This window comes from Puma concolor, chromosome D2 (genome assembly GCF_028749965.1).
Source record: "Puma concolor isolate L17-30 chromosome D2, mPumCon1.1.hap2, whole genome shotgun sequence".
NCBI lineage: Eukaryota > Metazoa > Chordata > Mammalia > Carnivora > Felidae > Puma > Puma concolor.
Window position 1 is genome coordinate 82929051 of NC_141677.1, and position 16649 is coordinate 82945699.

Sequence of the window (16649 nt, forward strand, 5' to 3'; positions counted from 1 at the left end):
CACAGAACATACAGCCCCAGGAATAAACCCTAGAAGAAAGCCTTTGAGTGATTATATCAATGTAGGTTCGTCGATTGTGACAAATGTACCACTCAGGTGGGGATGTTGATAGCAGGTGAGGCTGGGCATAGGTGGGATGCAGGATATGTGGGAAATCTCTATACTTTCCTCTCGAATTTGCTCTGAGCCTAAAGCTGCTTTAAAAAATAGTCTCTATAGGGGCACCTGGGTGGCTCAACTGGTTAAGCGTCTGACTCTTGGTTTTGGCTCATGTCATGATCTCACGATTCTGTGAGTTTGAGCCCTGCATCGGGCTCTGCGCTGACAGTGCGGAGCCTGCTTGGGATTCTCTCTCTCCCCCCTCTCTGTCCCTCTCCCACTCCCACTGTCTCTCTCTCTCTCTCTCTCTGTCAAAACAAGTAAATAAATAAAAGCAATAGTCTATATTGAAAAAAAGAAAACAACATCATCTCTAGATGCTCAAGCCAGAAATCTGGACGTCCACCTTGCCACTTCTCTGGCTCCCTCCTCCTGAGCTCACCAGCACTCAAGGCTTGCGAGCTCCGCCGCCAGACTTCTCCCACCTCCCAGCCTCCACGATGGCTCTCACCTACTCCCCAGCGATGGTCTCACCTGCTTCCACCTCTCAGCCTCTGAGAAGCAAGACAATCTTCCGAAAGCGTACGTCACATCATCGCTTCTCGCTGCACTTAGGATAAAATTGTAAATCCTTATTCTGGTCTCTAAGCCCCTCACCCTGACCGTGACTCTGGCTCCAGCTCACGTCTCCAGCCTCACGTGGCACCACTTGGTATGTTGCAGGGGCACCAGCCTTCTCAGCAACTCACCATTCAAAGCTTTGGCACATGCTGGTCCCTCGACTCGGGCTTCGAGAACCGACTTAAAAGCCTCTCCAGCAGAAAGTCCTTGCTCACGCCCCTCTTCTGAACAAAGCCAACCCTGTTAAAGTCTCTTGTGGTCCTTACCACCCCCCTAGAGCACTGACCACAAGCTACAATTACACACGTATTTTAAGGGAATCAATTGGATGCCTGTCTTCCCACTAGACTGGAACCTGCATGTCAGGAGACCACACCTAGGTTCCGTTTCAGCAGTGTGGAGTGATAGCCTCACCCAGGGCCTGATACCATGGCTGACACAATAAATGTCACGGGGGTGAGGGAGGGACACTGGTCAGGCACTAGCAGGGGATGCCAGCACTGGACGCATGCCCAAACCACTCACTGACACGGGCAGGTGGCACAGAAGTACCTGATGCCAAGGTTGAACCTCAGTGGCACTTGTATCTCTGGGGGGGGGGGAGGGTGGGAGGGCGGGGGTTGGAAGAGTTAAAGAAAGCCTGGAAGGTCCTGGTCAGAAAAGGTGGCAGAGAACCCAGAGTCATGGGGGCGCTGGAGGTCCAGGATGAGAGAGCTCCTCCCTTTGACTCTGAGCACCCTTTCTACACTCTGGGAATTACCCTGAAAGCTGGACTTCTCCAACCAGCTTCTGCAACAGAAAACCACAGCCAGAACAATACACGAATTAACAGGCTGGCAGAGAAGAGTTCAGGACGCGATGTGTCCACCTCCCTCCTTCCACAGGTGAGAAATGGGAGGCTCTGGGGCAAAGGACCCGCCAGCGTCCCCCAGAGAGCTGGTCCCTGAGCAGGGAGCGATGTACTCTTCCTGTGAAAGCCCAGAGAGCTAATACTGTAGGCTTGGTGGGACACGGGTCTCTGTCCCCACCGTCCACCTCTGCTGTCCAGTGAGGAAGGAGCCACGGAACGGCGTGCGGGTGAAAAAGCAGGGCTGTGTCCCAGGGAGACCTGATTTGCAGACACAGGCGGAGGTTTGAGTTTGCCCCCCACCCCTCCCCGGGCTGCAGTTTGCTAATTCCTTCTCTCCCTCTGCTGCTAGATACCACAGGTCCCAGTTTAGCTGCTCATTCGCCAGCTGACTCGATCACCGGCTGCCTTAGTTTACTGTTAACCATAAAACAAAACACAAGGGGCTCCGGGGTGGCTCAGTGGGCTGAGCGTCCGACTCAGGCTCACGTCATGATCTTACGGTTCACAGGTTCACGCCCCACGTCGGGCTCCGTGCCGACAGCTCAGAGCCTGGAGTCTGCTTCAGACTCTGTCCCCTTCTCTCTCTGCCCCTTCCCCGCTTGTGCTCTCTCTCTCTCTCTCTCTCTCAGGAATAATAAATGAATAAACTTAAACACACACACACACACACACACACACACACACACACACAAAAGCTCATTCCACCCGATTCTTCTTTTATAGCTTCACAAAACGTAAGAAGACACGGTCCGAAGACTGTTTACATGGTCCTCAACCACATTCCTTCAGCACGAGAGAGTGCGGTCACAGTAGAAATGTGGGCCAGCCACTGGGAGACAAACCTCCCATCCAGATGGCAGAAGAAGCCCCTGGAGACCGCAGAGGGCTGGGCAGGCACTTCCGGCCACGGCGACACCACCAGCGCACCTGACCATCAGCCACCCTGTGGGCTCTTCCTCCCAAACAGCCCCACCCCTGACCAGCTCTCGGCACACCCACCACCACCGCCTGGTTCAAGGCGCCGCTCCCACACCCGCAGTGCCCAGCCTGCATCTGCTAAATGAGTAGACGTCAAGGGTGGGGGGAAACGAGTCCCCCCCCCCCCCCCCCGGTCCTCTTTGGACAGGGGCTGAGGGCCACGCCCAAGCCTACGCCCCCACCTCACTGCCCCCGGGCCAGCTGTGCGAGATCCCCGAGTTGTTCTGGAGACGTATGAGGTCACAGAGGGGCAAGGGAGATTGAGCGACATGCACCGCGATGCCCTCCACCCACCCCGGCTGCTGGGAGTCCACCACGACTGTAGCGGCTGGCGGGTACAGAGTTGCCTCGCCCACGGTCACATCCCCTCCCCAGGGGGAGTAAAGGCACAGCCCCCTCGCCTCGACTCGGAATAGCTATGATGGGCCATCCCAAATTCAGAGTTCCCTAAGGCCTTCATTACAACTGCACCCCAGAGTGACTTCTCCCTCTGCCCATTCCTGCTTTTTTCCCTTCCCATCCACGGATGCCGAGACCACTCCCTAATGAACGTCCACCAATCTCCATCTCGGAGTTGGGTCTCCCAAGGATCCAACACGCAAGACTGGCAACCAGGGTGAAGTCTGTTTGGGAGGATGAGTGATTCGGCGTCAGCAAATGACAGCCAGTAGGGCCAAATCTGGTCCACTGCCTGTTTTGGTAAATAAAGTTTTATGAGGACACGGCCACACTCATGTATGTATGCCTTGTCTGTGGCTGCTTCTGATCTACAACAGCAGGGCTGAGTAGCTGCTGTGGAGACCATCTGGCCCTTTACCAAAAAAAGCCTGTAGACCCCAGCTCTAGATCGTTAAAGGAAAATCACATATGTAAAATAAGGGCTCCTCAAAGGTCTTCTGGCCCCTCGAGGAAGCAGCGCTCACGGGACTGAAGAGGCTGAGCCTGATGCAGATTTCTCTGGCAGGTCTGGCCTATCGGCATACAGCCTGTCATTTTCCCTGAGTGACGGAAGAGCTTTCGTCATGCCCTAAACCCCACTCGCTACCCACGTGTTAGATTACAGCAACAGAACAGTGGGAGGCACAGCCCTCACTCTGTGACCCGGCAGGGATCCGGTCGCTCCTCTCCAGTGACTCCCCTCCAGACAGTCACACCTTTGATCACCAGCGGTGCCAAGAAACACCGGAGACGTCTCAGACCAAGGCCACCGGCAGCCTGAGCACGGACTGGGGCACGCTGAGACGGAAACTCCACCACAGAGCATCAACCTTTGGGACACGTGAAGAAAAGGACCTTCGTAAGTCTCTTCTCCAAGAACATCTAACAAACTTCGACGGATGTCTTGGGAACAGGGGAAAGCTTCAGATCTAGGCCACACGCGCAAAATGAAACCGGCAATAAGTTATGGATCAAAGTCAATCCTGTTTCAGGCAGGCAACACCCAGCAAAGAGACAACTACTCAGATCGGCACTGTAGACCCCACGGAACACCACGAGGAAGAGGGTTTCAGGCTGGGAAGGACTTCTGAGCCAATAAATTTTCACTGTACCAAATCACGTGGTTTATTACATTTGATTAGAAATTAACTGGGGCGCCTGGGTGGCGCAGTCGGTTAAGCGTCCGACTTCAGCCAGGTCACGATCTCTCGGTCCGTGAGTTCGAGCCCCGCGTCGGGCTCTGGGCTGATGGCTCAGAGCCTGGAGCCTGTTTCCGATTCTGTGTCTCCCTCTCTCTCTGCCCCTCCCCCGTTCATGCTCTGTCTCTCTCTGTCCCAAAAAAATAAATAAACATTAAAAAAAAAAAAAAAAAAAAAAAAAAAGAAATTAACTGCGCAGCCCCCTCTCCTGTTTGGTTCTGGCCACCAGATACTACTACTCTGTATGTCCGTGAGTGGTCTTCAAACATCCCCTTCGCGGTGACAACGGAAGATGGCGACTGCCACCGAGAGGGTTCCCCACCCATCCGACTCCTCTGCCTCGGGCTGCTGCTGGGAGGGTGCAGAGGGGGGGAAGCCAAGTACCCAGGACTGTTCTCGGCTCTGACATTTCATGGCCACGTGGACTTGGGCCTATCATTTTATTTTCAAGACTCATTGGTCCTATCTAACAGGGATAGCGACAGGGAAAGTGATACTGTCTTTACAGAATGGTTTGAAAGATTCTACGACGGATGTCGGCCAGGGCCTGGCACCCAGGGTCTGTGTGGTACCTGCCGTGGTTGTTGGTAGGATGGCCTGCTGGTGGCAGTGAAGCCTTCCTTACGGCGGGGCAGGGAGCTGTGCCACGTCCCTCTAGCGGGTGCCGGCAGGAGACGCCCCGACAGCAGAGATACAGGGAATAAACCCACAGGGACTGAGGAGAGAGGCAAAGCAGGAACCCATTCCTAAGCCCCCAGCCGCTAGAAAGAGGACAGGTCCCCCTCTGTCTGTTAGAACGTGATGCCCCAGTAGACATGGCCTATCTGTACCGTATCAAATGTCTGCAAGTCTCACAGTTTCTCTCATCTTGGCCGTCTTTCTGGGTGCGTCCGGGAGGCTCTTTCTAGAATACAATTTGGAGCACTTCCTGTCTGATGACCTAACCACTGGAACCGAAGCCGCCTTGCTTGTTTGCGGAATCTCCCAGGCCGTGCCTCCCTTGAGGCTGAATGTCACTAAGGCGGCTCGAGCGGACGCTGCTCACCTGGGATTTGGGGATCCTTCAGATAAAAAGAATCAGATTCAGTAACTATGAAAACATGAAGACCGCTCACGGCAAGTGGAGCCACGGGGGGCCGTCGAGAACGCCCTGGACAAGATCCCAGTTGGGGACAGGAAATACAAACAGCTCCTCAGAGTTTTAATGAGCCTTGCCCCTGTCAGAAAACACTTGCCATAAAGCTCGAAAAGCTCTGTCAAGACGAAGGTCAGCGAGCTCCCCCTCGAAGTGCTGGGTAGCTTAGCACACCACAGACTGTGATGGTTACAGCCCATGAGTCGTGCTTATAAATCTCAGGCAAAACTTCAACAGCCTGGACAAGAAGCACATTCTTGGCACCTGGGAAGGCATACGCTCCATCGCAAACTAGGTTCTGAGTGCGAAAGTATGAAAGTACGGGGCGGGTCGTGTGTGTGAACGAATGCGTGTGCCTGTGTACACATCTGAGGCGTGTGCCCAGAATGGCGAGCTCAAGGTTCTGTGGCTTTGAGCTTGATGACTGAGGGATCCAGAGTCACAAGGACACTCTCACTCACAGATTTCACCTCAGGAAAATAGAGCAGAGGGTTTTTTTCCAGGCTAGAGGGGACCTTCCAGAACACCAAATGCCCCTCTTCTCTAGCTCCCCAGATGCAGAAACAGGCTCGGAGAGCCAGCGTGGCTTGTCTACATTCCCTGCGCTTGAAAATACGAGATCAGTAACTCTAAAAAAGGTGATCTGGCCTCCGTGAAGATCTTTCCTCAAATGATCCAATGAGACCACATGATTCAGAGCCACTCATATCCTGCATGTGGACTCTCTGGGATATGGAGTTGTTCTGAGGGAAGTCGGCCCACAGGAAGTAGAATTCATTCATATTGTTGGCCTAAGAACATCAGTTGCACGAGCAGCCATTCCACAAAGTCAAAATCAAATATCTTCTCTGCACCAAAGCCAAAAATAAGTTGGGGTGGGGGTGGATTTTCTCTGTTCATGCTCCTCTATTCTGAAATCAATGTTTGAGACCTTGCTCTGGTGATTTTTAAAGACCCGTTCGCAAAGGTGCCATAAATCCGAATGATTATTTCACACCATGAGACACAAGAGACACAACCTAAACACCAGGATATGCTCTGGCGTGGGGGTGGCAGGCATATAACAATGTGGATTGTATGCTTCCAGTAATCTGTATCAACAAGGAAAAGGAAGTGGTTGACTTGAACAATTTCTTAAAACACTAAATTGAGGCCCAGTTTTGCAACACTGAGAGAGGCTTACATTTACTTTTTGCAGTAAGCCTGTCAGACTCAGAGGCATTTCAATGGTCTAATCAACCTGAAAGCCATGTCAAATTGCCTTAAAAATCTCTGAGCATTCAATATATACACTCTTGTTAAAATTAATTACATCATTTACCATTTCTACGCGCATTATTGCTTAAAATGTTTTACAGCCATTTTTATTAATTAATAAAGCCTTAATGGACAAAAATTACACTATAAAATTATGGTGCGTATGCTGCATTTCCAATTTTACTACTATTATCTTTAAATATTTTCCCCAAGTGGAAAGTCACCAATTCATAAATCAGAGTCTCTCGCAAAAAGTAAAACTGAAAATTGGAAGTTTGAACAGAGAACGAAATCTGGCCTGGGGCTAAGACCTGCTCTCCTCTTCCCTGATCTCCTAAGAGAGGTGAAAGGTACCCAGGGCGGCTGTCCTTGGGAATTCTCCCTGGCCTTCGCAGTGGTAGAAATAGCAACAAATTCTAGCCGAGTTGCCCCAGAAAACACAACCAAGGAAGCAGAAAACTGCGGTTTTTGCTGTTTCGCAGGTAGAATCCCCAGTGTGCTTCTTTTTGAAAATGTCCCAGAATTACTAATCTCCCCCTCACCACACACACACACACACAAGAATTCTAAGACCAATCCATAAATACCAATTATCTGATTGAAAGACAAGAAGTACAGCCCTCTAGACGCCTCCAAACCCTCAGATGTTCAGACCAGAGAGACAAAAGCCTCGGGGAGCAGACAGCACTTTGCCCTCTTCACCCTGTTTTGGAACATCATGGACCTAAATTAACTTCATTTGGGGGCTATCGCCTCCTGCTCCTTACATGGCAGGGCGCGGCGCTACCATTGCAAACAAAACTCTGAGGGAAGGTCTCTTACAATCTAGAAAAGTATCTGTGCGTATCTAAGGAGGACATCAACACTGAGCCATCAATCGCCAGTTGAGAGCCGAGCAGACAAAGCAATGCTCCTGAGAAGCGCTTTTTGGAATAAGTTACGTAGAAGAAACTCACTATCCGCCTTGGCAGGGCACTTGCATAGGTTACCCGACGGATGGGGATCTGTCCTCGGCGGCCCCACCTCCCGAGGAGGGGAGCGTCCCTCACCTGCTGTGTAGCTCCAGCCAGGAATGTGAATGGACAGCTGGTTGGCACCATCACCGGCGTGTCGAGCTGCGCAATCCCCTCTCCCTTTTCTTCCAGTGACCTGGTTGGCTCCCACCTCCGAGAAGGCTGTATTTTCCAACAGAGGTGAGCCACTCCAGGCACAGGCGCTGGGCCGCAAATGCACCTGCTCCGGCGACGGGTTCTCCTTCAAGGGACTTTTGTGCAAACCTGGGTTCCAGCGGGGGCCTAGGAGGGTCTGGTTCCCCTCCGCGAGCTCCGGCTTCAAGGCTCTGCTCATTGGCCCTCCGTTCTCTGTGCCATCTACTCCATCTGGTGTCAATCTGTGTGAACTACACTTTAGGTGGAGCGACAGGACCGACCTGTGCATTTTAGGGCCAGCAAGTTGAGGTTGCTCGATGGGGACAGAGAGGGACCGGTCTAGATAGTAAATGGAATTCGGACACTGCTGAGACACCCTGAGATGGATGCAGGAGCTGAACACCAGCGGCCTCTTTCCCGACCGCGGGGCCCCTGTTGGAAAACCGTCCTCTCGGTTGTCCACATTGGTGACCCAGCACTCGTGACCCCCGCACGGCCGGGGATGGGTCTCGGGAAGCTTCAGCGTCACCGCAGAGCAGTTTCTGGAGAACTCCGCGCAAGCGAATGGTCCATGGTGCGGGCGGGGATAGGTACCCCCAGCCGGAGCAGAGGAGTCCCCGAGCAGAGCGCCCTGGGCCGCGCACTTGGTGCACAGAGGGTCCCCCACGGCCTCCCACGCCAGGGCTCTGGCTGGGGGGCCCACGCGCCTGGCCGTGATGGTGATGGACGCAAAGCCCCTTTGGGGGCCGCTGCACGGCTTCTCCTCATTGGACGGCAGCTCGGGGTCAGGTCCCGGCTTCCGCGCAGGTGTCTGGATGGCCCGCTTGCCGGGAAGGAGTGCGAACGCCCGGCTGATGGAGACCCCGCTGCGGGTCGCCCGAGATGGCTTCGCGGGACGTGCGTGCAGAGCGGGCGCGCAGGGCGCGGGCAGCGCCGCCCGGTTTGCCTTTGATTTATTCTCGTCAATCAGCTGTGAAATGACTACGGATGAAATCATTTTTGGGTTTTGCGATGCCAGAGTCTCCTGCAAATGGGAAAAGACGGCAATTATTCAAGCAGTCCATCGTAATGCAGGCAGCGCACTCTGTTTCAAGGCCCAAGAGGACGTCCGGAACCGTGTTCTCGTCCAAGGCCATCTGCCCCACACACCTGACACCACCTCTGCGTGCTCAGGAAGGCAGAACACCCAGATCCGTTTACGAAATGGTTGTACCCTCTGGAAATCATTCTTCTGACTGGGGAATGGGTTTTCTCTGCTGGGTACCTAACCATGTTTGTGTCCCCGGATATCCTCGAATTTCAATAATTGCCTCCACCAGGCCCAGGAGCACCTGAATAGAGGCTCACAGCCTCATGGGGGAGGCAGGACCCAGTTCTAGAGCAGGGCTGGGACTTGGGGGCACCGGTTTGTGTGAGAGAGTCCTCCTCCCTCCTCCACGGGGAGCCCTCTCCCTGCCTGGGTCCCTAACCCCCTAACACAATCTTCCGCCTTTACTAGTGTAGACTGCATTTTGGTGGTTCCCCATGCATGCCATCATGGAGGTCAAATCCCAGACAGCAGAACAAGAGAAATCAGACCCCCAAGCTGGGCAGTTACCTAGACTAACACAGCGACCGTGATAATCACTTATCAGCAAGGGGAGGGGCACTGAACCAGACAGGTGGAGCTTTGCCGCATGTCAGTGCCCAGGCATGGTTTCCATCCAGTAGAGGGATCAAGGTGTTCCATGCTTCCTTACCAGCAGATCTATGTGCAAAACAACACGCTGAGATTTTTAAGAAAGCATCTGACCAGGTCAATACCAGGCGGAGGAAGCTCTTCCGTCCTGGTTTTGTTTTTAACATGCGAATGCGTAAACCATTGCAGAAAGCTACGTGGGCGACCGCCTGCAGGGTCACGGGCCCCCATTTTGATGCTCATTATCCCACACGATTAGAACGAACCCTTGCCTGGAACTGCACAGGACCCCAAATAATACGGTAACGACTCAATTCCCACCGCGTGTGGAGCCTGGAGGCTTAATTGGTGCTCAGCAGGTAGGCGGCAATTTCCAAGCTCCGAGGGGCCTGAGAATCACCTGGCCTGTTACAACTGCATGTTCCCCAGGCTCTGGAGGTTCGGACGGTGCGGGTCTGTGGGCGGGGCCCAGGCATCTGCGGCTTAACCAACACCCGGGTGAGCCTGGGGTAATTGATCCGGGGAGCACGCTTTGAAAAACACGGACAGAGGGGCACCTGGGCGGTTTGGTGGGCTAAGCGTGTGACCCTCGGTTTAGGCTCAGGTCATGACCTCACGGTTCGTAAGTTCAAGCCCCGTGTCGGCCTCTGTGCTGACCGCGGGGAGCCTCCTTGGGATTCTCTCCCTCCCTCTCTCTCTCTCTGCCCCTCCCCCCCTCAGATTACACATTTAAAGAACAAAAAAGAAAAACACGAACAGACCGTGAGACTGCCAGGCTTTTCAAGGATGGGAAGCCCTTGTGTTTGATGACAGAAAAGGTTTCTCTTTCCCTACGATGTGATAAGAAAGCACAAAACTTCCTTTTCTTCAGAGCAGGATTAACACTCATTTATGCAACTAATGTAATGCTTTCCTCCACCCGGACTTCTGACGAGGGGCCCAGCACATGTGATCTTAGCACCCCGGGCTCATTGCATTCTTACTGTTCGACGCGGGAAGACGGTCCGCTTCTCTTTCTTGGTTTTTTTCTTTTGTTTTTCCTGTTTCCCAGGGCAATCTCTAGCACCTTACCCATGATTCGATGTGAAAGATACATGGGAAGTTGGACATTCAAAAGACCATACCAGACAGGTGACGAACACACAGAGCCGCCTTAAAATTTACTTCGGTTCCTTAAAAATCAAAATATCACGGCTACCTTTTCCCAGATGGCTAATGGGAGCTCTGCCTGCGGCCTCGTCCTCAGCGCTTCTCAGCCCACGTTGCCCACAACAACCCGGGAGCTTGTAAAAACCCTCAAGCGCAGGCCGCATCCCCGCACCATGACGTCAGAATCCCTGGGGGTGGGGCCCAGGCATCAGCGTTCTTGAAGTTTCCAGTGTGATTCCAGCGGGCAGGGGATGCTGAGAACCATTGCCAGATGCTTCTACGACCCCTCTGTCTCTGCTTCCAATGGTGCCCCCTCCATGGCTGTAGTTTGCATACAAGAAAATTGCAAGGCCCCCAGTGCCTGCTGCATGCGGTTTGACACGGTACGAAGCCCCTCCCACCTGACACTTAGTTCTGATAATAATTGAGCCTGTGCACCCCACCCAGTGTATAATCATCCCTACTAGGAATTCCTCTGACAACAGTCTCTGGAGGGAAAAAACCAAATACTCAACTTGGAAAGCGTGCTGTATTGGTCTGATTTTATACTTTATTGCAATGTCTCCCAAAGTTTGGGCCAGTAACCACTTGCATAAAATCCCCCCCCGCCACCTGGTATTGGTGGGGGGGGGGGGGATTTTAAAAATGCAGACTTCTGGGGGCACCTGGGTGGCTTAGTCGGTTAAGCATCTGACTTCGGCTCAGGTCATGATCTCATGGTTTGTGAGTTCGAGCCCCATTCGGGCTCTGTGCTGACCGCTCAGAGCCTGGAGCCTGCTTCGGATTCTGTCTCTGTCTCTCTGCCCCTCCCCTACTTGCTCTCTGTCTCTCTCTCTCTCTCTCTCTCAAATATAAAAAATAAAACATAAAACATTTTTTTATAAAAATGCAGACTTCTGGACCCTTCCCTCCCCCTCTCTAGACATAGGTGAATCAGGATCTCTGGGGTAAGACCCAGAAGCTATGTATTTTTTTGTTTGTTTTAAAGCTATTTACTTATTTTTTAAAAAATTTTTTAACACTTATTTATTTTTGAGAGAGAGACAGAGCATGAGCAGGGGAGAGGGGGAGAGAGAGAGAGAGGGAGACAGAATCCAAAGCAGGCTCCAGGCTCTGAGCTGTTTGTTAGCACAGAGCCCGATGTGGGGCTCGAACTCAGGAAAACTGCGAGCTGAGCCTAAGTTCGATGCTCCACCGACTGAGCCACCCAGGTGCCCCTATTTACTTATTTTTTTTAAGAGCAGGGGAGGGGCAGAGAGAGAGAGAGAGTGACAGAGAGAGAGAGAGAATCCCAAGCAGGCTCCTCACTGTCAGTACAGAGCTGAACTCAGGGCTCAATCTCACAAACTGGGAGATCATGACCTGAGCTGAAATCCAGAGTCGGATGCTTAATCCACTGAGCCACCCAGGTGCCCCCAGAAGCTATGTTTTTAACCACAGATAAGGTGAAAGGAATGCCAGGACTCAGACCTCCTGGGGCCCATCCTGAGCACACACTGGAGGGACACCCTGGGGCTACCCTGGGGGTGGCAGGTGCCACTGTAGGAGGTCCTAGAAGCCTAGGAGGATGGGATAGAATCAGCCACCATCTCGTTACCTCGGGCCCGGCAGACACAACCGCGACTCTGGGTCCACCCAATCCAAACGGACGAAGGAAGAACAACAACGACTGGTGTGAATTTGAACTTAATTCTGAAGCTGGGGCATCGCTCGGTATGTCAGAGCGATGCCTGACATACCGCTCTTCCTGAGGGAGAAATGCTAACAGAAGTCCAGTCCAAACAAAAGTCTGTTTGCCTTCTCTACCTTACCGGGAAGTTTGGGACATCAAAAACAATGACAGATGTGAAAGTATACGCCTGAAAATATGAACATGTTCTCTAACTCCAGGGTATGACTTTTTCTGTGATTTAGCAGAAATCAGAGGATACCTGAGGTACTCAAACCTCTGGAAGAATGAGGGGGTATGGGGGTATTTATGAGGAAGGCGTTTGCGTTTATTGGAATTACATAAACGGAATGAACCCGTTACGTACCCAGTACATTGCAGTTCTGTCAATGGGAATGTAGAATGAATGAAACCTTTTTAGATGTAAAGTCTGTCATTATAACATAGGGTCACGATCGAACCCTTTATTAACTCATCAGAAATATCTACTGATCATCTACTACCTGCCAGGCTGAGGACACCTCTTGGCCCCACGGCGTTGACAGACTGGCGATAACACCAAGCAGGTAATCCAATTGTCAGGACTGCGATTATTGGTTAAATCTTACTGTGTTTTTTCAGATGTTTACACTCAGCTTTGACAAAAGCCCCATTGGATAGACTGAGAAACGTTAAAAACGAAACACTATACTCTTTGCCAATTAATATGCATCCTAGACTCATATGGGAAGTTCTCTCTGTCAGATCCTATTTTCTCATGAAGATCCATTAAATAATTAAGTTGAGGTCCAGCCCCTTAAAAATTCGGGCTGTTGGGGGTGCCTAGGTGGCTCATTCGGGTGGACGTCCGACTTCGGCTCAGGTCATGTCTCACAGTTTGTGAGTTCGAGCCCCGCCGTCGGGCTCTGCTCTGACGGTGCGGAGCCTGGAGCTTGCTTCAGATTCTGTCTCCCTCTCTCTTTGCCCCTCCCCTGCTCACGCTCTGTCTCTCCCTCTCTCAAAAATAAAATAAAAACATAATGAATAAATAAATACCCGGACTGCTGTAACAAAGCACCACAGTCTGAGTGGCTCCAACAACAGAAATACTATTTCCTCCCAGTTCTGGAGGCTGGAAGTCGGAGGACAAGGGGTCAGCAGGGATGGTTCCTTCTGACTCTTCCCCCCGCACCCCCACCCACCACATCTTTGCATTTTCTCCTTTCAGTGTCCTAAATATCCTCCTCTTACAAGGGCATCAATCATATTGGATAAGGCCCACCCTCATGACCTCATTGAACCTAAATTACCTCCTGAAAGAGTCTGTCTCCAAACACAGTCAGACCCTGAGGCACTGAGAGTTAGGGCTTTGGCACATGCATCTGGAGCTGGGGGGAGACACAATCCAGTTCGTAACAGACGACAATACACCACTTCGTGTCCAGATCTTCTTCCGGGGCCGGGAAACCAAGAGAGACAGGACACACAGGTGCTAGTCGATGCTCCTAACTTGGCCCACTGCTGTTAAATCAGGGCAACTTCTCAGAAAAGCAATCCCTTCTTTCACATCAAATATCTTTCCCAGTGAAGCTATCCCAGGGTGCCACTCCACTGTCCTTTATATTGGGTTAACTGAACATGGCTTTGGGGAAAAAAAGGTATCTTTTATCTAAAATAAGATTAACTGATGTAAGATTTGATTTGAAAAGAAAATAATCTTGCATTTAGAGTAGAATGGTCAAGGTCAGAGCAAGGTCGAATGAATAGCTGCGTATCGCGTCTTGCTCTGGCAATAAATCACCCGTTTCCTGACCATCCTCACACAATACGGGCATCTGTGCATTTTCTTTCTCATAAATGCTGCTTTAAGACATTGATTGCTTTTAAATGTTTCAAACATGATCTTGGAGGGCTGGTAACTGCTTTCCCAGTTTTATTCATCTTATTGACTGCTTTTAACTTTATGCCTTAAGACATATTGCTAAGAAAGGCACCATCTCATAAACCGAAGGAAGAAAGAGATAAGTGGCAGATGGTCAGAGACATCGGATCATGAGCCGCTGGAATGGGGATGCTTCCATTCTTGTAGCAATTTATTTCTCCAAAGGATAAGCATCTAATCCAACCTGTGGCTTTGAAATCTATATTTTCCTCCACTTGACAATTCTTCCCTTTTCCAGGGTTGCTCTGCAGCCTACCGCTATGCTCTCCAGATGGATTCTTTGGCCCCGTATGTGCACGGATACACTCCACAGTCACCTCCGTGCTAGCCGCAAGCATCCTTACTCCTATTTGGTGGATCCAGAATCATCACCACCAAGTCCTCTGTCAACCTAGTGGTGTTTCGTCAGGGACGTAAGAGTGTTTTCAAACATATGAGTTCTCTCTGGCATGTAGCAGTAGGGAAAGGCCGTTTTAAGATAAATGGAAGAAATGGAGTCTTCTCCATTTCCGTCCTGAAACTTCTGTCTTTCCACGCACTTGCAAGAAACCAAAGGACTTGGTACAGTGTAATATACAGCAGTGAAAAGCTGGAAGGAATCCAAATGTCTTGCTTAAAAGGGGATCGGGTAAGTAAATCATGGCAGGCACAACTGCATCGTATTCTGTAGAAATTAAAAATAAAGATTACAAAGAATTTAAATGCCACGGGAAATTGCCTGTGATAGAATGTTATGTAATAAAAGAGAGCTATAAAAGTTGATATACATTATAGTTGTATGTAACAAAAAATTGCATGGGAAAAAGAAGGGAGCGAAATATATATAAATATTTTCTTATGTATTTCTATATTTTCCTAAGTGTCTACATGGAGCTGCCATTACTTTTGTTATCGGGAAAATTTACACGTTGCTTTTTTAAAAGAAGAAAACTCTGTTCCATATTTCATTCCTTTTAAATAATCACTTGGTTGAAGAAGTGCCTGCATATCATTTCTACAGCTTCGACGAATTTTGAAAGGGAAAGTGATCAATCTTGTGCAGGCTCGGGAGGAGAGGCGGAGATTTATGGCAGTTACCAAGGAAGGGCATCCGTCGGGAGTATTCCATCATCGCACACTGCCCTTATAACAAACACACGGGGACAAGCTTTAAAAGCTCAAAGTTGGGAGGGAAATTTGAAAGTCACGCTACTGATCTGATCAAAGTAGATGGTCCAGATCATTCCAAAGCAGAGGCTTAGAAGGTGTGATTTCTCAGAGTTATTGAATTCTGTCACAGATAACGACCATGTGTGTGTGTGTGTGTGTGTGTGTGTGTGTGTGTGTGTGTGTGTGTGTGTTATAGGGATCCAACCACATAGCGCCAACGATCTATATCACTAATAACCAAACTGATTAATTTTAGCATCAGATGCTGGAATTTGCCAGCTCAGTGTGAACATCAAGTGGGAAAGATCTTCAGCTGGTATCTTTCTTCAAAAGAGTAGCAATCGACTTGATCATTATCTTGCCCTTCTTAACTGGGTACCTCCTTTCAGGGATGGTTCTCAATGATCCACTGTTCCTCCTACTAATTTCCCTCCCTGCAACCTGAGGTTCCTGCTCTTGCTTTCCGGGAACAAATTAATTATAGCCAGGCATCTTTACATCCTCAGACAGCGAGCTCGGCGCTTCCACAGAGAAAGGGCTTTCAATATTGATGACTAGATCTCAGCAGCCAGAATAGCATCCTTTCTCCATCGTGTGGGAGTTCAGGCTTGGGGTCTCTGAAGGAAATGTCAAGTTTTGTTACGGGCAGAATGAAATCAAAGGATAATACCAAAGTCAAGCATTTTCGGGGGAAAGATATTTTTCACAGATACCCTTGCTACTTTAATGTGTCATGAGACATCGATTCTTATAATTCCACAACCTCTTCGAATTACAAAAGTTCATGGCAGAATATCCACTCATGAAAGAGAACAGATGCCTTATAAACTAACGCTTTGGATGACGATTCTTTCAGGCAGGAAAGTCCATATTTTAAGATGTGTTAATTGGAGGGGCGCCTGGGTGGCTCAGACGGTTGAGCGTCCGACTTCGACTCAGGTCATGATCTCGCGGTCTGTGAGTTGGAGCCCCGCGTCGGGCTCTGTGCTGACAGCTCGGAACCTGGAGCCTGCTTCGATTCTGTGTCTCTCTCTCTCTCTCTGCCCCTCCCCAGCTCGTTTTCTGTCTCTCTCTAGCTCTCAAAAATAAACAAACATTAAAAAAAAGTGTTAACTCGAACGAGTCTTCCTTTATGGCCAGCCCTTTGGAGCAAGGGAAGAACAGAAGCCTGGAGCCAGACAGCATATGAGCTAGGAGATTCAGGGCCAGTCAACTACTGGAGCTATAGAACTTTAGTTTCCTCATGTGCAAAATGGGTATAATAGTAATACCTCCCTCCCAGGATTATGGGAAGGATGGAATGAGTCCATCAATTAGCCAGAACCTGGTCTGTGATACATTGGTCACATTAACCCTTG

At 50.5% G+C, this 16649-nt stretch overlaps 1 protein-coding gene across 8 annotated transcripts in view; it reads right to left on the reverse strand.

Moving 5' to 3' along the window:
• Window positions 1-16649, reverse strand: part of CD2H10orf90 (chromosome D2 C10orf90 homolog) — a 221997-nt gene that overhangs the window by 59021 nt on the left and 146327 nt on the right. For all 8 annotated transcript variants that reach the window (XM_086681154.1, XM_086681153.1, XM_086681159.1 and 5 more), the window contains one exon: window positions 7627-8749. In XM_086681154.1, coding sequence (XP_086537280.1) covers window positions 7627-8749 — 1123 coding nt within the window. The remainder of the gene's footprint in view (window positions 1-7626; window positions 8750-16649) is intronic.